The following is a 22,499-nucleotide window of genomic DNA, read 5'->3' on the forward strand; positions in this document are numbered from 1 at the left end:
AATTTATTTGAAGATGTCACAATAACTCTATAACAAAAAATGCAACAGACTCCAATGAACATATTTTTCAGTCGCACAACCACAGTTTATTGTAAGTGTGCTGTGTGGAGATTATGCTCTTGTGTAAAATGTATCCATCGCTGCTATAAAGCCAAGTCCTCTTTGTGAACGAAATAGACAAAATAGTAGATTCAAGGGTTTGTCCTGTTTAAATAGAGTTGATAATTGTTATTGTTGACAAAGCAGGCTGGGTGGTGACAGTGTCACGGAGCTGGACTCGTAAATAGTTTACGAGTTAAAAGCTCAGTTGGGGGTCAACTCTGCCATCATCCCTTCAGTGTTTGTAATACTCTTCTTAGGTTTTTTCGGTAATACAAGCACCACTTTGTGGAAAGTCATGGACTATTGTCCGAAGAAGAGATTTTATTTCCGTTTTGTCTGAGGCCTATGGTCTCTGCCATAGGAGTGTGCAAGTGGCACACCACTGGGGATGGACCAATAATAGAGGGGAGTTCCACCAAAGTTTAAATTCAACAGGGAGACACTGTGACTTACAGAGGAGGTTACTCACCTTGGCAATGTGCAGGAGAAGCTCGTCCTGATGCTGAAGCGTCAGCTTCTCCATGGCCTCTTGCTGCTCATACTCCAGCTGGGCCCTCAAAGCCAACAACTGCTGCTGATGTTGCAGCTCCAGTTGTCTCTGCCAAGTTTGATCCCACTCATCCCTGTGCCCCATGTTCACCTCTGGCTGCGTCCGAGGCTCTCCCTCAATCAAAGAGAGAGTTGGCCCTTCAATGCCAGAGGCTGCCGCTAAGTCAAGAGTGGAGTCTGACACTTGAGAGTTCACAGGCAAAGCCATTTCCTTCCTGTCTTCTGGAATTGATGTCATGGCTTGCAGAAGATCGTCATCAATGCTCTGAAAATGCATAACGATAGAGCAAATGGACCCATCAAAATGCCTCGTACTTTTAAAGCATTGAAACTCAATACACAAAATAATGCTCTGAGTTGACTCCCCACCAGCATTACAGATCACCACTGCCTTTAAATTGCAAGCTGAGAGCTTTTACCACAACTCCACCAGGGTAGGTGGTAAAAATCTACATCGACAATAGCAAACGCCACAATAGATGTAAAAAACATGAAAGGGACATTATGAAAGTAACAATATAATGACTAGGGGAACAATACAAATGTCATAAACTGAAGAGTTAAAAAACGGCTTAATTTAAACATATCACATGTGAACCATTTTAATAAAAACCATACAAAGCTTGTACCTCTTCAATATAATCAGCATTATCAATTTGAATACTGAACTTACATGCAGAGAAAGACCACACTTGATTTCTTGTAGACTTTTACAACAAAACACCTCCAAGTTACAAATTCCACATCTCAAATGTGTAAATAACTTTAGATGTATAATCACTTTTTTGCCCATGAAATAACAACATTTTCCCAAAATAGGCTCTGTTATTGTAAATGAATAGGATCGTTGCCACGTAGCACAAATACGGCAAAAGTCTATTGCCAGAGGCCGTGTGCTTGTGGGCAATGAGCAGGATGTGCTATCGAGAGTGGACAACTGAGATCACAGCGTCATCAGCCACTTCAAGGACATGCTGGACCTACGCAGCACAATCAATAGCATTAACAAGTGTGTCATTCACAACATGCAGTAACACACTTCAATGCAGTGAAACGCTACAGATTAGTTTATCTTTGTGTGCTTACACTTCACGGCTGGATAAAAATGGGAACATATGTTATAAGGAGAGGTGATGAAGGGAGGCATCGCTACGAGAGATGGTCAGTCCTGGGCATAGGGGAAGGGAATGGACTTGAACCAAGAGAGCGGGTAGATATTACAGTAGACCATAGGCAGAAGGTTCGATACAACAAAGGCATCAGAGGAACGACCTCTCAATAGGCCGAATAGTGCGTCAGTAAGTGGTCACGAATAACTGGTTTTAATTGGGTGCTTTAACTAATTCAAACTAAAGCATTCAAGCTCTAATAGCCCATGGCATTATGAAAGCAAATTTTTTTATTTAGAAGACCGAGCCAGAAGACAATGATGTCAACGCCAAGTGAGGCAATATGTATCGTCATTAACTGTGAACAAATGTGCAGGCTATGACAACATATCACATTTACACGCTAACATGAAACACACTTTACAAAAATGGCATATGATAATTGGTTTTTTACCCTTCCATCTGGCAACAAAACTGACACCTTTTTTTACAAGGAGTCATGTTTGCATAGACCACAATACCTGCAGTCATAATGCAAACTAAAAACATAACTCTGATAATGTATGAACTGTCCTTGAAGTTGATTGGTCCACACCCGAGACAGCTTTCCTTAGAGCCTAGTCTCACATGGGTTGGACCAGATGATGCCAAAAGGCACACAACTCAAAGACAATGCACGGCATAGTTGGCATAGTCGGAAACCCACAGTATTTTGCAAGCCGCCTCATTAATAACCCCAACGTGTAGATGTTACCATGCTGATAATTATTAGAAAAAGAGCCGCACTCTTACTGGTGATGCAGCAGTGCAAGGTGGACCAAGACTCAAGATTGCAGCCTGGTGAGGAACAACCTTAAGTGTGGATTCCGCCAGCAGCCTGCAGTGGGAGACAGTACCAGGTTTGTTATTATTGTTGTATCATGTTTACCCACAAAAGCTTCATTGAGTCTCAAGACACTTTTTTTAAGGAGGGTCCTGCCAAGTTGTCGCAGTAGGGGGGGACAATGCTACTTTGTGTAATCCCAATTGAGTAATTTGCAGGTAATTTATCAGCATTGTGGGATGTTTCGCCAATATCAGTTATACTGTATGTTGTTTTAGCTGTTAAGTTATTAAGCATGGTGTTAAGTTATTACACGCAGTTTATTTATTTAAGAAATATGTTTAGATTTGAAAATAAGCAATGGGTATCTTTCAAAAAAGGTTATCTTGTTTTCCCCAAATGTAAAAAAAATTGTCCAAACATACCAATAAAGAACCCTCCTGAAAAAACAGTAAAAATTATACATTCCTGGATATGTATGTATGGATATTGAACTTATTTTGCACCGTACATAGCCGGATGTGCCGATAATAGAAATGACTACTATCATTATCAAAAGTAGTATGAAAATGTTTATTGCTATGTGCATGGTGCACACAAGCCATGCGGAGGATCCACACAGCAACGATCCACAGCATCGCACCCATGCAAGCGCAGGCGCTGCAGCTCCTGCTGCAGGATTTGCTTGTCGCGCGCGTGACGCTCCGTCTCCTCCTGGGCGGCCCCGAGCCGTGCGAGCAGCGCTCCCTGCTCCTGCCGCACCGACTCGAGCTCGGCAAGGCGCCCGCAGCGTGCCTGCAGCTGCGTCTTCAGCTCTGCGCGCGGCGACCGCGGGAGCACAGCGCGAGTCAGCAGAAACCCCATTGCGCTGTGCACAATTTGAATTACATTTTTCAAAATAACGTGACTCTTTTTTCGTCTGATTTTTGGTAACCAGGCCAAAGTCATCAGTTCCTTAAAATAAAGAATTGGTTTCATGGGTGTCTGCCTGAATTCGAGTCCATTGCGCAGTTCAATAAAAACCTTTTAAGTAGAAAACACCTACATTCTAAAGAAATCAACCATAACAGTCCCAGTTCCAGCTCCTCTTGAAAGGGGGAGCCAGGAGGGCTGTGGTGTGGACCACCATAATCGTAATATACTGCCAAGGAGAGTGAACTTGAGTGGGCAGAAGGAATATTGGTGGTGTAGGGCCCACGCCAGAACCCAAAGTAGTGTTGGCTCGGTTCCCTGACAGGTTATCGTGAACTACATGAACAAATGGGGCCACAGCTGGGAAAGCCACACGTACCACTGAGCTCCTGTCGACTGGCACGGCTGCCCTCCAGCTGAGCACGCAGCCTGTCCACCTCTTCTTCTTTACAGACTCTTAGTTCCAGAAATTCCTGTTCTAGGGCACTCTAGTGGCACCACACGATCAGACAATCAAAGCATTTACTGTAAAGGAGACGAGATGTCATGATAATAACTAATGGCCAGCAGATATAATTTACCAAACATAAAGACATCTAGTATGAGATAACACTTGAACAGGAGGTAGCACTAGGAGACATTTATGTGTGCATAGTTTTGAGTGTTGTCTTGCGTGTAGGGAGTGTAATAATTAACTTGGTCTTGACAATTTCTGTGAAGAACAGTACCTTCTCCAAATGTTGCTGCTGGGCACAGCCCCTCAGCTCTGCAAGCTCCTCCTCTAGCAGCCGCACACTGGTCATAAGCTCTACCACCTCCTGGTGCCGCTTCTCCTCCTCACCACCTCCTGGCACGGGCACTACCAGCGACATGGGGCAGCAGTGAGACTAGCATAGCTCTTAGATGTATTATTCACAATACATTAATAAAAAATGGCTTTGTATCTATCCAGTATAAATGTTCAGATTCCTCCAGTATAAATAAATATTCATATTCTGACAATGGCTTTGTATGTATGTTGAACTTCTTTCGCACCGTATGTAGTCAACCATGCTCATCTCCAGATGCGTAATGTTAAGGAAATTGTGAAGGAAATGTTGATTGTTATGTTATGCAGTTCTCAATTTGATTGTAATTGTGTTCTGGAGCACACATGTTCTCATGCCCAAAGTTGAGAATGACCTTTTCATCAGCACTACAGCACTCATCACGAGACTGTGCCATGGGGATACTTTCAAAGTCAAAGAGACAATTCTCAACCAAAACCCAACTCCTGCTCAGCAAGCAATGGGGTAGTGTTATTTGTAGCCCTAAACTGGGGGTAAATATTCGACATTATCATGGCAAGGGCTTGTATATCTATAGGATGACTATTTTTACTTATTTTTACTGCAATGATAAGGAACAGTCTATACTGTATGTGTCCCTCGCAGGTGATAGCGCAGCAGAGTAAGTGCACATCTCAGCAGTGGGGCTAATCACCCCACCATCATCCTCACCTTGCTGCTGGTGGGAAGCTGTCCGCATCTGCGTGTCTGACGGCCCAGCTGTTGTCAGCATCGTGCTGGCTATAGTGAGTGTTGTGTCCAGGGCTTGTCCTTCCCTGGCCGGTGATTCATGTGTGTAGCCTTCTGCTGTGGGAGGCTCAAGGGGTCCGTCAGCCCGTGTGCTTCCAGAGGCATGTGCCACCACCACCACCACTGGGGTTCCCTGTGCGGCTGGGCCAGGTTCCTCCAGAACCAGCTCCTGCTGTGCGGCGTGCATCTGAGTGAGCGCGATGCGGGTGGCCTCCCTCTGTAGAGCATGTTCAGCCTAGAGGAACACAGAGGCACACGTGATCACGGTCAGTGCCAAAAGCCCATGCGTCTGCCTGCTCAAACAGCACAATACAATTTGAATGCAGAGATCGTATAAATGCGGCTCTATCTAAAATATGCTGTTGGGCAATGGGCAGTGTTCATTTCCCTTGTCAGTTATGAGATAGTGATAAATAGTGTATAATGAGTCTAAGAAATTATTTAAACAATTGAGGAGTTGTCACGTCTTTACTCAAATCCTTATTGATTCAACCCTTCGAAACTGACATACCTGGATCTCTTGTGTCTGGCTCAGGAACGCGGCATGCAACGCCTCTTCCTTCTCTCGCAGCAAAGCCTCCTGCCGAACCTGCAGCTGGTCCATGTTTTGCTTGTGCTCAGCCTCTAATGCCTGACACATGCCACATCCGTGAGCTCCATAATACACACAAACAGGGAAACCACAACACCAGCTTCCAAATCCAACATACGTTGCAGCAGCCACCAATCGAATGGCAATGTGTTTCTGCTCAAACAAGCAGAGGGTGATGCTCCTCTCCATTGCTGGCTCTAATCAAGTGATGGAAATGTCATATTCCTGAAGCAGAGATAATACACATGAATGAATGTGCAATAATATTATATATTATGTAACGAAATGTAATCATTGTTTCCTTGGCAGGATATGTATGAAGTGAGGACGTTTCAAGTGGACTTCCCAAACAGTGGCCGTATGTTTTCACACATTATGGAAACTAAATTTGAGTTGTAGGTCTGACAGAAAAGGACAGCACTCGTCCGGATATCATGCATTATAACAACAATACACAACACACTCTGCTCCAAAATTCACTGATTAAACTGAAATATGTATAATTGCAATTAAACATTACATTACAAGTTGAATGCATCACATCTCTTAATTGACCATTTATTTTTTATTATGCTAAAATGCGGTGCTTTTTTAAAGTTTTACAACATTTACGAGGACTCTCATGTAAACCAATCCTTGTCTATTGAAAAGCACTCTTGGTGATTCAATCCTTTAAAAACCTTGAAAACATATTTAAAAGTGAATGCTGTTTGTGTGCTGTATGTTTTTCACCTGTCGGGTGCCTATGATCTCTTGCTGTTTTTCAGTACAGAAGGTCTCTTCAAGCTTGGTTAGCTGTGGATAGAGGAAAAAACCATCAACACTAATCAACACCTTCCCAAGCAACACTAAATGGCACATTCAAATATAGTGAAACTCCTCTTACAGTACCACTGAATCGATCTGTGGATTATCCTATTATATGCATAGATATCCTGGCTTTCCCACTAAGAGCAGTAGAAGTGGCGGCACATTCATCTAATGGTGGTGATGGTGGTGCCGGTGCCAGTCTCAATGGGGATCCCAGTGGATCCAGTTATGGAACTAGGAGTCCTTATGGTAGTCCCAGTGATAGTCCAGTGGTCAATGGGGAGGATTATGCCGCACCCACCTCAGTTTTGTGCCGGGCCTTTAGAGAGGCCACCTCTGCGTCGTGATCTTCAATCATCCGTAGCAGCAGGGCCTTTTCTTCAACGAGATGATCTCTCTCTCTTTCCACAACCTGTATCTTTTCCATGAGTTCGACAGAGTCTTTCTCCACAAAGGTGGCAGACAAATCTTGTTTTTTATGGCTTTCCACTACCACCATCTCTCCTCCGGTCTCTGTTGCGCATGTGTCTACTGCACTCAAAGTTATTTGTAAGAGCTCTGACTTAAGGGTTTTCACTTCTTCCATCTGCACCTCTAACTTCACTTCTATCAAGGATTTTTCTTTCAGAACCTGCTCGTGTTCCTCTCGTAGCTCCTGCATGTTCACTTCGAAGTTCCTCTCTGAAAAAACAAATGTGTTGTGTTGCTTCTCCAACTCCTCCCTCAGCTGGTATTCAGTCTGCTTAGCCATTTCATTTATCTTCTTAAGGGCACGGAGTTGCTTCTCAAGCATGGAACACTGTTCGACTAGAGCTGGGACCCTACTTGAACTTTCCTCGAGATCAGTAGGGCTTAAGGTATCTACATCGTTACGCTGAGACACTGCTTTTTGGAAATCCGCAAGCTGCTGTTCCAAATTTTCCCTCGCTGCTATTACCTGTTTGTTTGCTGCCTGCAGCTCTATCATCTGCAACTCTCGTTCCTGCAAATCTTTCTGGACGCTTCTAAGAGTGCCCACTTCTGCTTTTAGCATCTCAATTTGTTTAATCATGTCTTCATCATCACCTTGTCCTTTTTTCAGGTTTTCAATATCAGACTTCATGGTGCTGACCTCTACCAGGAGACCAGCCTTTTCTGCAGACAGCTCATCACACTTAGCCCTAATGGCAGCGTTCTTAGTGTCCATCTCACTTTGTAGATGGTCGACTTGCTGCTTTTGCTTCACTTTCAGGGTATCTTGCTGCTGCAGGTGCTTCTTGGTGAGTGCGTCCTTGAGTGCACGGAGTTCCTCCTCATGAGAGAACATCAGCTCGGTCCGGAGACGTTCCAGCTCCGCCTCCTGAGACTCCGCCATTCGATCCAGAACTGCGTCCTTCTCTCGCTCCATCATCTCCAGCTTGATCTGGTAGTTCATCACTTCTTGCTCGTATTTGGACTGAAGCTCCATTTTAGCAACGTTCATTTCTGTGATCTGGGCCCTTAGTTCTTTGAGGTCGGCTGTCAGAAGCTCGACCTCCTTGCTGTGCTGCTCACCGGCCGTGTGCTTATTGGAGAGACTCTGGACCTGTTCGTGAGCCTGGCTCAGCTGATACCGCAGCTCGAGCACCTTCTGCTCGTGGCGTCGCTCAACGCCGCTCACCTCACTCTTGTATTCCTCCTCCCTCCGTGCCAACTCCTGCTTCAGTTGATCGCGCTGGACGTGCGATTCCCTCAGCTTGATGTTCAATTCATTTATTGCCGAGTTCAGCAAGTCAACCTGCTCCTCGTCCACCATGTGGCTGACGGGAATGGAGCTCATCTTATCCAGCTCTGAACGGTGAATGGTGTTCAGCTCCTCAATCTCTCGCTTGTGCTGCTCTCGCATCTGCTGCTTCATCTGCGCTATCTGCAGCCCGTGCGTCTCATCCATTTCCGTGCGCAAGTGGTCCAGCTTCCTCTGCAGCTCGGCCTCAATACGCTGCATCAGCTCGGCCTCCGAGGAGCCCTGATGCTGCTTCTGCATCTGCTCCATGGTTCCCATGAGCGTCTTGATCTCGCTCGAAGTCTTAATTTCACGCTGCTTGATGGTGGACAGTTCATTCCTCATCTTCTCCCCATCGCGTTCCGTCAGCTGCAGCGTCTCCTGCAGCTTGGCGTTGCTCTGCTCGGAAACCTCCACACGCTGCACGAGCTGAGCAAGTGCATCCTCCCGCTCTCGCATCTTCTTGCTGAGCTCTATTATGTTCTTTTCCTTTTCGTTCATTCTGCCGCTCAGCTCCCCAATCAGGTTCTCCTTCTCTTTAATACTCTCCTTGCAGCCATTCAAAACAACGTCTTTTTCCTTCAACGTCTGCAATTAAAGAAGAAAGTGGCATTTTTGTTACCAGAAACAAATTCATATGCAGATTACAATGTGTTGCAAAAAAAATATTCCTACATTAAAAACATCACACAGTCAAGTTAAATGTATCACATTAGAATATAATTTTAATACAAATATAATGTATACATTTATCATCTCACGATGACTACTTCACCTACCCTGGCGAAGACTCAACCAACTTTACAAAATGCTCAACATTCGTAAAAGACAGCATCATACCAAGTGGTGACAGTAGCTACAAAGCATGTATTATAATGTAGAGGATCTCTTATGCAGTCGTAGTAATGCATTGATGTTAATGTACATACTGTGTCTTATCAAAAAGATGTGGGTAATAACAAAATGAGCAACTAAGACGTGTTTAATCACCAAACATGTTAAAACAGGGCAAAGCCTGGATCAGTTTCACCTTCTCTGTGACTACTCAGCACATTGAACAAAATCATGCTTAATAAGAAGGTTAAGTGTAATGAATCGATAAACAAGTAGACGATAAAGTCACGCTTGTGTTGTGGCCGAAACGTCGTGAGACTACGTGACTTTACCGAAAGAACCAAGAAGATGAATCCCTGCAGTCACGAAAGCTTGAAATCGAAAAGTAGACAATACACTGATTTAATAAACCAGTTCCATTCTACAAACCGCCCACTCTTAAGGCTTGCTGATGATGGGAACAAGAAAGGTAAGTGTGTCCATCCTCTAGGCCAGGGGTCGGCAAGCAAAATAACAAGAAGATAATTCTTTTTGATTACGGTAAAAATCTTAATATTTCCAGAGCCACAATGCATGTTAATAACGTCACAAAGCAGTTTTTAAAGAGCCCCATGCGGCTCTGGAGCCGCGAGTTTCCGTCCCCTGCTATAGGCGTTCCCTGGATGAGGATGCACCTTCTCCGAGTCCTCCAGCTTGGTGCGGATGAGTGTGAGCTGCTGCTCGTGGTGGGCGGCACGCGCTGCATGCTCCTGCATGGCGTGACCCTGCTCGTTGATTGTCTCCTGGTAGAGCGAGATCTGCTCGTGCGCTTGCTGTAGCTCTGCCGCCAGATTGCCGTGGCGACTCTTCTTCAAAATCTCGCTCGCCTGGGCACACATGTGCATGCACAGATGTAACCGGGCTTTAAAGTGGCACAGTCATCTTTAATCAGCTTATCTTATTAATCAAAAGCAGTGTGAAAAAATGGCTGCCTGAATACAGAAAAAAAATTCACGATAATACTGTAATTTACACCCACGTTTCAATTCACTAGGACTGTCGGTCATGGGAGTTGCTTGACCATACTTCACTATGCAGGATTGTGAAGTGAGTGGAGGCAGGACTGGTTCGTATATCAATTATAATAGCGGTGGCTGTAAATTGAACTCAGGACACCAGGTATGTATGACACAATTTAATGGCTTTTGAGAAATTTTTATTTTGAGCAGTGTTTCTCATGTCGTAGAAAATCAGAGTACCCGCAGCAAATCGACTCACATGAGTAAACAAGAGCACTCAAAACCCCTTGTTGTGCTTTAGTTTTCTTGCGAGCAGCGTGGGAGTCTCAGAGCACATGATGTGGTCACACACCTCGAGAAGCTGCTGCTGCAGGCCGTGCACGGTGGTGCTGAGCGTGAGCGCCTCGTGCTGCACCGCATCGCGTGAACGCACCGCCTGCTGCAGTTTGGCAGACAGCTGAGTGATGATGGTGTCTCGCTGCTGAATCGCTGCATGCACCTCCTTCACCTGCACACGACACACAGCACGAGGAGTGACACACAGTGCTAACGCCAGCAGCAATCCTTCATTCAGGAATACTCCAGGGAGATAATGATTATAATAATAATGTACACTTGGTGTTCATGCAATTCTTAACGCGAAAGCCAATCGTGAAGGATGGCACTGTCTTTTAAGACAACCTGCAATAGTGTCACAGTAAGGGGTGATGTCAACAAATTTGGACCATGATGGCAGCAAACAATGGCCTGCTCATTTCGAATGACATAAGGTGGATCTTTAACGTCCACTGTGAAGCAGATGGCATGTAGTACTTTAATTATGGTTAATAAATCCGGAGTAATAACCACGGCAGCATGCTGGATTTGAACCACAAACCTCTACAATAAGTGGCGAACATGCTACAGTTAGGTAATTTCACCAACAAAGACATAAAAAAAAAATTTCTTTACAACAATACTGTCATTTACGTAGTTTACTTATTTGAGGAAGAAAGGAGGGGACAGCTTGGGGATACATGGAATATTTGAGAGATGTGGGAATGCAGCGCGGGAATAGATTGAGTGAGAGATCATGGTGTCACTATGAATCGTTACAGCGCTTATGGGTCGTTTAGCACATGCTACCATATCGGAGAACACACAAAAGGTATTGAAAAAAGAGAGGTACAAATGTATAGAAAACATACTGTAGAGGTAGAATTTGTTTGTATAATGATTGTGACAAAATCTTAAACGGAAATGCAAACCGCCTGTGAACTTCCCACCTGTTCCTCCGACAGCTGTGTTTCAATATTATCTTTCTGTAGGAATGGCTGCTCTTTCACGACAGTACCATCCACTGTATCTTCAGCCATGGTGACAGACATCTGAGGACCCAGGGGGATCTCTTAGCATACGTTCATGAGGACACATGACATCTACTCAGAATATTTTTTTATGATAGATAACAACAGTAGTGCTCACGCCAGGTGTGCGCAAGAACCAGTAGGTGCGTAAGCCAGGAGCCCATGGGCATCGGATAGCGGCTTCATCCAGGATGGAGTGCTTTTTGCTGGCAGGGCCAAAAAGTTGAGACAGGCACTTTTAGCGCTGGTTTGTGTTTGCATGTGTTGGGCAACCCTTTGATTAATTTGGCTGTTTTCAACACACATTTCAATTTGTATGTAGTCATCTTCACAAAAGTTAATATGCCCCCACGTTATAGACAAACGGGAAGACATAGGGACAGACAGCGAGAATGCATAAACGCTTTCAACCGTAGTCAGAATATTACAAAAAAAAATGTATCCCTGTATGTTTCACGTAACTATTGATTTTTTTCCTTTACTTGCTCAACGCGAAGGTTACTTAAAATTTCTAGCACTAAAATAATATAAACACTGAAAAAACGTACGTATTTTTAAGCAGCAGCAATTTTTAAATGGTGGACGCGAGGCATCTGTCCTCCAAAAGGCCAGAAACTCACCGCGGCACAGTTAGCATGACGCCGAGATGACAAGTCTTGACATCATCAATGCCATGAAATCATATAATTAAACACACGGTTTAAGACTCATGCCTGAAAATTATTTTAAACGATGAGGAAATTTGTATGATTTTCATTTTTTATTAATCGATTGAAGTCATAATCAAAAGAGTAATCAATTATTTTAGCAGTTGATAGCTGTAGCTATTTGAATGACCCTTTATTCAACGTCTAAAACAATCTAGATCACTATAAACCAAGGGGACGTTTCCCTTAAGGTATACTGTGCCGCCACCATCTGGCTGTAAACTTGCCAGGGGGGAAGTTGTGCGAACGCGCTGCAATGGAGGGGCGATGCCCGCATTGTGGCGGGGGCTCTGTGAGGACGGGCTCCCATCCGTGCTTAAGGGACTGCTGAGCTGCTCTGCCGCCTGGCCATGCTGTTGCTGTTGCCCAGTGGCTTTAGCGGGCGACCGACGAGGTGGACGATGCTTCCGTGATTCATTGGGGCTGCTTGGTCCCTAGAAATAAAACAAAAATCCCCTCTGATCACAGAAACTGACAGAACAAGTCGATAGACAGAAAGGACAAGATCAAAGGACTCGTATAATGCACATGCATAATGTACATTGACTCAGTAATCCCCCCCCTTCCACTTTGCGTAAGAGCGCAGAAGCGTGGTCACTACATCTGCGCCTCTGTATAAGGAACGAAACAGTTAGACTTCTCCACAAATCTGGCTGTCGCCTGTTGTGGGTTGGCTCTCCAACACACCGGTGTGCTGTACGAGTGACGAATTGGCATGTTCTGTTTATGTGGCAACTCTTACGAGTTGGCTGTGTCGGGTGGTGGCAGGTTTTAACGGCACATTTATATATTTACGCGATCTAACCCAAAAAACTTCGTATGGAGAATTAGTTCTCTTAGCAAGTGCATATTAGGGTCCATGTGATCCTCATCTTGTCTCCCAATGTGCGAATATGTTCAAAATTGTGTGTATATATACGGTTGTGTATATCTGTACGTATTATGTGTACGTGTTTTTTTGTTTTAATTTAAAATATGTTTGTGTGTGGGGGGAGTGGTGGACAAGGTGCCTCACAGACTGTGCTACAAACCTCATGGTCTGCAAAAGCTTCCTGGCCATATTTAATTAGTAACAAGTTGAATCAGAACCAGTCCTGGGCCTCATCTAAGTCTACTCAGCCTTAACCATTACCACACTACATGCTTTGTTGTAATTACAATTCCTCTCTATAATGAAAACGCTCACCGTGACACTCTCCGAACTCTGTGTCTCCTCATCCTCCGGCCCAGATAGGGCTTCTTCTGGAGAAGAGGAAACCTTTGGGAAAAAGACACACAACATAAATTAAGCATGGTCATAATGCCATTCGCTCTCCTCTAACGCCCATAAAAACAACCCATGAACAAAGCCAGGAATGAATACTGCATAGGGCAAGGGTTCCCAATTGGGAGTACACTGGGAACATGAGGTGGAAAATTAAAGGTAAAGGGGTCTGTAAGCCTAATTACCAGTGGGTTCTATTATAACACATACGTATGTATGTATGTTGAACTTCTTTCACATAGTCCGTAGCCAACCGTGCTAATCAGAGGTGCTGGGGAAGGACAACAAACTAAACACAAAAAAGCTTCATGGCATTTTTAAAGAATGTTGAGAAGTCTTCATCGATCACCACTGATTTATAAGAAATACAGGAGCTGTCAAAGTTTGCTCAAACAAGTGGGGCTCATCTACATTAGTGTCACTGACCCGGTGGTGAAAATTCAATATTCTTCTGCAAGGGACTAGTCTCTATATGGAGCAAGAAATGCAACTTCCTACAAAGTGGTATTCATTTTATTGACCTCCAAGGGATGACAGGCACAGGGAAAAGAGTAATCGGATTACTTTAATGTAAGAGAGAGAAAAGCATTTCATTGATTTAGACATTATTTGTGCGGGATACACGGCCTACGCGGAGGGTTTGGGGGGGGGTGCGTGACGTCAGCAGGCATACTGCGTAACGCTGCCGTATGCGGGTGACATCACAGATGTGACGTCACCGCTCATTTGCCGTGCAAAATATATCCATTATTGCCCCCCCCCATCCTTATACAAAAGTCTATTTTTATACTTTTTGCATTGTGTACAGTCTGGAAGCTACCCACATGCCAAATTTCAAGTTTGTTGAATGTCGGGAAGTATGATAAACATTTCGAACAGACACACATATTCACAAATTTCCCTTTTATATCTATAAATATGATGTTGAAGGCTACTGTCAACATGCCATACTAGTTTCTTTTTTTAAAAATAGTCCATATGTTTAATCAAGGGGTTTTACAGCTCTGTTCTCCCATGGCAAATCGCCAACATAACAGCAGCATGGCTCAGCATCGTAAATGCTGTTGCAATGCTGCTGACACATGTTGTAAAGCAAATGACAACAGTCAATAACTAAAATTGCAGCTGTTTTTAAAATGGCACATGTGGCACCCAAACAAGATGCCAAAGTTATCCAGTCACGTGTGCCATACCAGCCAGGGAGCTTTTACTGGTTTAGCACGGCAGCTGCAACAGCTCCAGCAACATTTACATCGGAGCACAGCCAATAAAAAAGGTACAATGTTATAAAGACCAGGACAATCATGCAAGGTGAGCTCTTTTTCGTGAGCATGTAACCCAAAATCTGATAATTTTGTGGATACGCACCATGGTTGTGTGCTCTAAGATGTCCATTAATAAGAAATGTCTTTTTTAAGTGACAGCCACATAAGGTTCAGTCGCATAAAATCCTCTAATGATGTCCATCACCTCCATTGACTGGGTGGGAACCCTGTGTCACAGGCTACCTCAAAAAGGCGTGGCATGTGTTGGAAGCTGCTCTCTATGAGTCTATGCAGCCCAGCGTGCAGAGGGGAATTTAAAAGCCGGGAGCTGGGAGCCAAGAATTGAGAGGTGAATCAGCATATTTTTTTTTACAAATTTGTTTTTACTTTAAACGGTCGAATTTATGTGTTGATTGAATAAAATATCATCTCAATTGTATATTGAATTGCATTTTGCTTAAAGACAAGCGTGGCAAATATAGAGGAAACCTCCACTTCTCGTAGCACAACACCTGCCACTATTTGTGCAAATAACAATTTTTTTTCATTATTTCATCAAGAGAATATTATCTTATGTTATATAGATGTATATACTGCATTAATCCAAGATGCTTTACATCATCTAACGTACAATAAAATCGTACGTTAAATGATCGTGGATAAAAGAGTGGAGTTATGAAAAGTGGTCGTGTAGTTATGGTGTGAGCAAGAAGGACAGGTGGGAGTGGTTAAGGAGGTGTTGGGGTAGGGGTAGTGATAGGGGTTTGGGAAGGCCTGGTCATTGCTGGGGGGCCAGGGCAGGGAGTAGCAGTAGGATCGGTAAGGGATAAGAGATGGGTTTTAAAGGAGGAATGGAAGCTGGTTAGTGAGATGAGTTTTTATATGCAGTGGGAGTTGGTTCCAGTGAAGGGGAGCAAGAAGCGAAAATGAACGAAAGCGTGACTGGGCACAGGGTGAGGGAGGCACATAGAGAGACAGGAGAAATTGGGAGCAGAGGATGGAATGGGATGTAGTAAGATATGAGAGATGCAAGATATGGTGGGGCAAGACCATGGAGGGATTTGTAGACTAGAGTAATACATTTAAACACCGCGATAGTAGACAGAATACTGTGCGATCTTAAATTTGGAGCTTTCGTGACTGCAGGAATTACTCTTTGGTTCTTTCGGTAAAGTCACGTATAAAGATAAAATAATAAATTAAATAATAGCATACGACGTTTCGATTGCAACACAAGCAATCATCATCAGGTATAAATGAAATAGCAACAAAAATCTAACCAGAAAACTATAAACAGACATATAAGCAGACAGATATCACCAAGATACATAGAGAGAGTAACACAGGCACAGAGAGGGAGATCGTCTCTGTGACGAGGCCTTAAATAGCCACAGAGACGATCTCCCTCTCTGTGCCTGTGTTACTCTCTCTATGTATCTTGGTGATATCTGTCTGCTTATACTGGTAGGAACGAAGTGGACCAGACCACCAATAGATTAATGTGTCCATCCGTCCGTCCGTGTATCAACATCGCCCCCTACTGCAAACACTTGGCATGACCCTGTCCGACAAGATGGCCGCCCGCTCCCCCTGCGATCTGTGAATTAAACAAGATGGCCGTCGCTTCCGGCGCCTCACGGCGAAACTTTAAACTTCGCTTCAAATTTACTTTACTGAAACGCAGCACGTTTTTTAACACAGAGACAAGATACATTTATTAACACAGAGACGAGATACATTTAATCGCCTTATTTGTGCACGAAAAGCACGGCGCGAGGCCTAGTGCGGCAGGCTTCGCGAGGCCTAGTGCAGCAGGCTTTGCGAGGCCTACTGCGGAAAAGGCATCGCGAGGCCTACTGCAAAGAAGGCTTCGCGAGGCCTACTGCAGGGAAGGCTTCGCGAGGCCTACTGTAGAGAAGGCTTCGCGAGGCCTAGTGCAGAAGGCTTCGCTAGGTCTACTGCAGAGAAGGCTTCGCGAGGCCTAGTGCGGCAGGCTTCGCGAGGCCTACTGCACAGAAGGCATCGCGAGGCCTACTGCAGAGAAGGCTTCGCGAGGCCTACTGAAGAGAAGGCTTCGCTAGGTCTACTGCAGAGAAGGCTTCGCGAGGCCTAGTGCAGCAGGCTTCGCGAGGCCTACTGCAGGAGGCTTCGCGAGGCCTACTGCAGAGAAGGCTTCGCTAGGTCTACTGCAGAGAAGGCTTCGCGAGGCCTAGTGCGGCAGGCTTCGCGAGGCCTACTGCAGAGAAGGCATCGCGAGGCCTAGTGCAGAAGGCTTCGCTAGGTCTACTGCAGAGAAGGCTTCGTGAGGCCTAGTGCAGCAGGCTTCACGAGGCCTAGTGCGGCAGGCTTCGCGAGGCCTACTGCAGAGAAGGCATCGCGAGGCCTACTGCAGAGAAGGCTTCGCGAGGCCTACTGCAGAGAAGGCTTCGCGAGGCCTACTGCAGAGAAGGCTTCGCGAGGCCTAGTGCAGAAGGCTTCGGGAGTGTGCCAAGACGTCTGTGCCACCAATCCCGGTGTGCCATTTTAGGCTGAGTCGACCTAGGGGAGGACACGAGGATCGCGGTGACGCGGGGTCGCAGCCGTGATAAATCCACTGCTGGATGAACGCCAACCCCAAGCCGTCGCCCCCCCCCCCACGCCCTTATCCTGCTGCGATGTAATAATCCACCTATTATTGATCGACTGACTATGGGCGAACTCATTTATTCTGGTGGGTGAACAGTGGCGGGGAGGGGTGGAGGAGGAGGAGGAATTGATGATAAAAACAAACTTGCACCATCGCTACAGCTGCCGCGACGAGAGATGTGGGAGGAGAAGCGGCGACCGCTGCCTTGCAGGTGAGAGGTGCGTGTGTGTGTGCGTGTGTGTGCGCGTGTGTGTGCGTGTGTGTGCGTGTATATGTGTGAGTGTGTGTGTGCGTGTGTGTATGCGCGTGTGTGTGTTTGCGTGCGTGTGTGTGCGTGTGTATGTGCGTGTGTGTGCGTGTCTGTGTGTGCGTGTGTGCGTGCGTGTGTGTATATGTGTGACTGTGTGCGTGTGTGTGCGTGTGTGTGTGCGTGTGTGCGTGTCCGGCCCACTCGAGCGGCGTGATGAATGGGCGCTATTGGGCTTCGGATCATTATTCACGGCGAACTGGAAGCGTAGCAACACAACTTCATTACGTGTGTGTGTGCGTGTGTGCATGTGTGTGTACGTGTGTGTGTGCGTGCGGTGTGTGTGCGTGTGTGTGCGTGTGTACGTGTATGTGCGTGTGTGCGCGTATGTGCGTGTGTGCGCGTGTGTGTGCGGTCGATATCCCTGTACCGGTATTGGTATTATTCCTACCAGCCCACCCCGCAGGGTCCTGTTATGTCTGTCTATAGTTTTCTGGTTAGATTTTTGTTGCTATTTCATTTATACCTGATGATGATTGCTTGTGTTGCAATCGAAACGTCGTATGCTATTATTTAATTTATTATTTTATCTTTATACGTGACTTTACCGAAAGAACCAAAGAGAAGAATACTGTGCATTACCCATGGGGGATTGTTTGTGGAATTTAAAGAGCCTTTTCATGTCATTGTTTCCATTATGGGGTTTGAAGTGTTTCACCCTTTACATTGCTTTTGTTTGAGCAGAATGGGTTTATATTCAATGTCTCTTTGCCGGTTTTCCAGTTGTTAACATCATTATCGCTGCTGTTAAATTTGATTTTCCAACTGAAAATCTATACAGGTGACCCCTTAACTTACGATGGCTCGATTTGCGACCCCCTGCCTTTACGACCTTTCTGATAGTAATTAAGACCCTCCACAGTAACGACTAAAACTCGTATCTACAACCGCCTAACGACTGCTACCAACGCTGAGTCGATTGGGCACTGCGTCTGCGCATGTTATTCACAACGCTCTACATTTCTTCGTAAATTTTCTTCTAATTTTGAAAAATGTTCACCATTCGCGATGTCTGAGAAGAGTAAATGTGATACACATGCAGAACAGTACCTAAGAATTTTCAAATGTAAGTGTTTGTTTTTACTTTATAAATGTTTGTCAAGTTACGTTTATGTTAAGTTACAATAAATGTTTTTTAAGGTTATTTTAATTTATTTTGTGGTCAATTTTGGTATTTTGTGGTATTTAATGGTTTTCCAGAAACGGAACCCCAATGTATAACATTGTGCCAATGGGAAATAAGGGTTCGACTTACAACGGCTCAACTCGCAACCGTCGCCCAGAAACCAATTATGTCGTAGGTGTGGGGGTCGCCTCTACAACCAATTCCGGCAGTCACACTTTTGTTAAGGTCTCCAGTTTAATACTCTTCAATAACATTGTCCACATTTAAAATGAATTACAATTACTTTACAATGTGAATCCAGGTTATGTGGAGGGACATGGCAGTCATCTGACATTTTGGAGGTGGGGTCAATGGACTGTCCAAAGATAGGTACGTGCACTAAATGGAATATGAAGGGAAGATGTTTTGACTGTTGTCCCTTTAAATATGTAGTGACACAGGGCCGACTGCTCGGCCGAACAGTAGTTGGTTGTCTCGGTCGACGCCGTCGGTGTAACGAGGACAGGGTCTTGTCTGGGCTGTACGGCAGCGTGGTCATTAGAGAGGAGGCCGGAGTTGGTGGTTCAACAAGAGAATAAAGAGAGAGACAGTGCCTCCTGCAACTACCTCATCTCCGACTGAGTGTGTGCGCCGCACACCACATGCACACACACACGCCGGGAGGAAGGAGGACACGACATATACATGGGTTGTCTCCAGGGACTCTGTTTCTACGCAACCAACTTCCAAGCAGGACCATCCCAAACTGGGTGACGTGCCCAACGTTTCACAGAAGTGGCTTTCTGCTGAAACGAGACTCATCTCCAGCCTGAAGCACAGAAAAAGTGGGGGAACTCCACCTACCCGTGGAAAAAGGAACCATCAACCATTAAATAGATTAGATAGTGAAGTGCAGTAGTACCTTGAACACGTAGGTTTGCTGTTGGCTGACAGAGTCCCCGGAGCGCAGGGTACGTGCGCCATGCGGCTGCTTGCCTCGGGCCTTGCGCTCAGCTGTTGGGGCAGCTCCACCACCCTTCCCGGAGCGCTTTTTGTTGCGCCGGGTCGTCGGCCGCTCACTCCCTTCCTTCTCCTCCTCCTCCTCCACGCTGCCCCCACCCTCCTGCTGGTGTTCTCTCCTCTGCTGCTGAAACGCCGCCAGCTGGGGGTCACGCAAACACAACACGTGCTCCTTCAACAGCCAGGCAAAGTGTATCCCTTACCGTACGAAAGGTGCTCATCTCCACAGGCAACCCTCATCCAGGTGGAAATTCACCATTTCTAAGTTAGATGACCATTTTGGAATTCCCAAAGAGTTGAACTTCTTTTGTGGACCTAAGAAGGTTGATGGGCGGTGGCAAGCCATGACCGGTATTTGAACTCGCTCCCTTCCCATCGTAATTCAAGCACTCTGCCACAGCTGTAGCAAGCCTAAATAAGCAACAACCTGAGAGCAGAGGTATGGTGAGCTTGCACACACCGGTGCGTAATAAAGCCGTTACTTCTTACAGTGAGATAGAACTGAATATTGAGGTACTTGTGACATACTGTTTGAATAAGTCTCAATAGCTTCTCAAGTATGCTGCATCTAACAAGCTGAGGAGAATTGGTAATTTTGAACAAAAAATCTTAAGGTTATTAAATGTCTCGAGCAAAACACAGAGCCCTAAAATGCTCCCGGGATGCATGCGTGTTAGCCCATGCAGTACCGACGAGGCACCTAAGACTATCCAAAACTTAACCATCCAAACTTGATTTGGAGCTTTTGTGACTGCAGGAATTACTCTTTAGTTATTTCGGTAAAGTCACGTAGAAAGAGAAAATAAGAATTAAATAATAGAATACGACGTTTCGATTGCAACACAAGCAATCATCATCAGGTACGAATGAAAGAGAAAACAAACCTAGTAAACTTAGAAATATAATGCAATACAACACAGAGAGTTGGCTAACATAAGTCAACACCCTACCTGGTTGATTACGTTATTCCAACTTCTCTTTCTACAGGCTTCATATTGGAAATTGTGCTCACTCAAACCTAAAAACTCTGATGTGGGGCACCCTTTGAGATAAAATCATATTAAATGAATATGCACATCTCGCATGCAAGATGCATTTTCTCGCCGATATGCTGCAAAAATTACATCACTTCCTCCTGTGAACAACCATACCGTTAACTCTGGAATACATCACCGATGTCCACCTATTCACGTTATTACAACTTGTAATAATGTGATTATGTTGTCAATCACTTTCCACCATCTGATATTCATTGTTGAAAGTAATGACATTTTACATGGCAAATTATAATTGCAACTTTTAATAATAAAAAGTCATACAGCTTATAAAATTGGGTTTAAAAAGTATTTGCATGTTATAAAATACACTGAGCAGAAGGAACTATATATAAATGTGTCGTTAAAACCCGTCACTACCCGACACAGCCAACTAGTAGATTTGTGGAGAAGTCTTACTGTTTCGTTCCTTATATAGAGGCCTCTATATAAAAAGCGAAACAGTGAGACTTCTCCACAAATCTGGCTGTCGCCTGATGAAATTAGTTGTAATTACTGGCGAAACGTCGTACTAAGTTTGTAAATGTTGTGGCTTGGCTCTCAAACACACCGGTGTGCTGTACTAGTGACGAATTGGTATGTTCTGTTTACGTGACAACCCTTACTAGTTGGCTGTGTCAGGTGGTGGCGGGTTTAACGACACATTTATATATTTACGTGATCTAACCCAAAGAAACTTCTATTATGGATGATATTGGTCGCGAAAGCCTACATGTTAAACTATACAGAGATTACGGTGTCAGCTCCCAGGCACTTCAGTGTCATGGCCCTTTAGAGCTGATTTTGATATCCTTTACAATTAGGTGACCTCCCTGACAGCTGTTTGAGCTGAGGTGGGAGGGTTAGTTAGATTAGAGGTAAGACATTTTACAGTCAAGTATTTCCCATAATGCATTATCTTGCACCTACACAACATATGACTATATTCATAATCCCTTCGTCCATCCACTGCACCAAACACTAGGCTTTATTTTCTATTTTAGTGCAAGCTTATGGTCAAGAAAGGACTTTGTGTAGTCTCTGGGACACTCTAAATACAATTCAAAGTGGATTCATATAGCACCTAAATGTGATTGCATCTCAAGATGCTGTAGAAAAACATGAGGCTTTATATTTTGTTGATGGAGAGGATCAGACATAGGTAGAAAAAAAAAGGAAGGTCTTGAGCCTGGACTTGATGAGGACAAGGGAGTTGACAAACTTCAACTTACTTCCAAAAAGTGTTTACACATTATATTACATGTAGCTATTGGAGAAAGATATGTGCCTTCAACTGTCGAGAAGTACCCAGAGATTTGGAGGGCACACAATAAATATTTCACAATTGCAACTGGGAAAAGTTGGTATAGTCATACCTCGGTATACGACCGCTTTGGAATATGTCGAATTTGGTATACGTCGTGTTTTGACGAGAAAAAAATGTCTTGGGATACGACGTCTTGCTTGGGATACGACACGCTTGCTAGAACTTATATGGGTCGGGATGAGTCACCGCGTACAGTACCCGCGTACACAATACTGTTACGGCACTAACAAGCCGTAACAGTATTGTGTGGAGTGACCAGGCAATGTCACACTTCAGGAAATTCTTAGACAACAAACTTCAATGGACAGGTGTTTAGTAAAACTCAAACCTGGTGAGCCTCAACCAGGTCCAAGTCAAGAAAAAAGACAGCAAAGAGAAAGAGAAAAAACCCCAAAATTTCAGCTTCCTGAAGATTTAATGGAAGGGGACTCTCCTTCCAAAAAAATTACAT

At 44.7% G+C, this 22,499-nt stretch overlaps 1 protein-coding gene across 8 annotated transcripts in view; it reads right to left on the reverse strand.

Annotated features, from left to right (window-relative positions):
- The window catches only part of AKAP9 (A-kinase anchoring protein 9), a 99,274-nt gene that overhangs the window by 59,312 nt on the left and 17,463 nt on the right, over positions 1-22,499 (reverse strand). For all 8 annotated transcript variants that reach the window (XM_078855141.1, XM_078855190.1, XM_078855184.1 and 5 more), the window contains 15 exons: positions 19,590-19,829; positions 13,287-13,358; positions 12,328-12,534; positions 11,313-11,414; positions 10,400-10,555; positions 9,724-9,915; positions 6,776-8,803; positions 6,397-6,459; positions 5,584-5,703; positions 4,995-5,307; positions 4,224-4,354; positions 3,875-3,983; positions 3,227-3,398; positions 2,553-2,637; positions 572-916 (listed from right to left, as the gene is read on the reverse strand). In XM_078855141.1, coding sequence (XP_078711267.1) covers positions 572-916; positions 2,553-2,637; positions 3,227-3,398; positions 3,875-3,983; positions 4,224-4,354; positions 4,995-5,307; positions 5,584-5,703; positions 6,397-6,459; positions 6,776-8,803; positions 9,724-9,915; positions 10,400-10,555; positions 11,313-11,414; positions 12,328-12,534; positions 13,287-13,358; positions 19,590-19,829 — 4,335 coding nt within the window. The remainder of the gene's footprint in view (positions 1-571; positions 917-2,552; positions 2,638-3,226; positions 3,399-3,874; positions 3,984-4,223; positions 4,355-4,994; positions 5,308-5,583; positions 5,704-6,396; positions 6,460-6,775; positions 8,804-9,723; positions 9,916-10,399; positions 10,556-11,312; positions 11,415-12,327; positions 12,535-13,286; positions 13,359-19,589; positions 19,830-22,499) is intronic.

The sequence above is a fragment of the Lampetra fluviatilis genome, chromosome 1, assembly GCF_964198595.1.
Source record: "Lampetra fluviatilis chromosome 1, kcLamFluv1.1, whole genome shotgun sequence".
NCBI classification, from domain to species: domain Eukaryota; kingdom Metazoa; phylum Chordata; class Hyperoartia; order Petromyzontiformes; family Petromyzontidae; genus Lampetra; species Lampetra fluviatilis.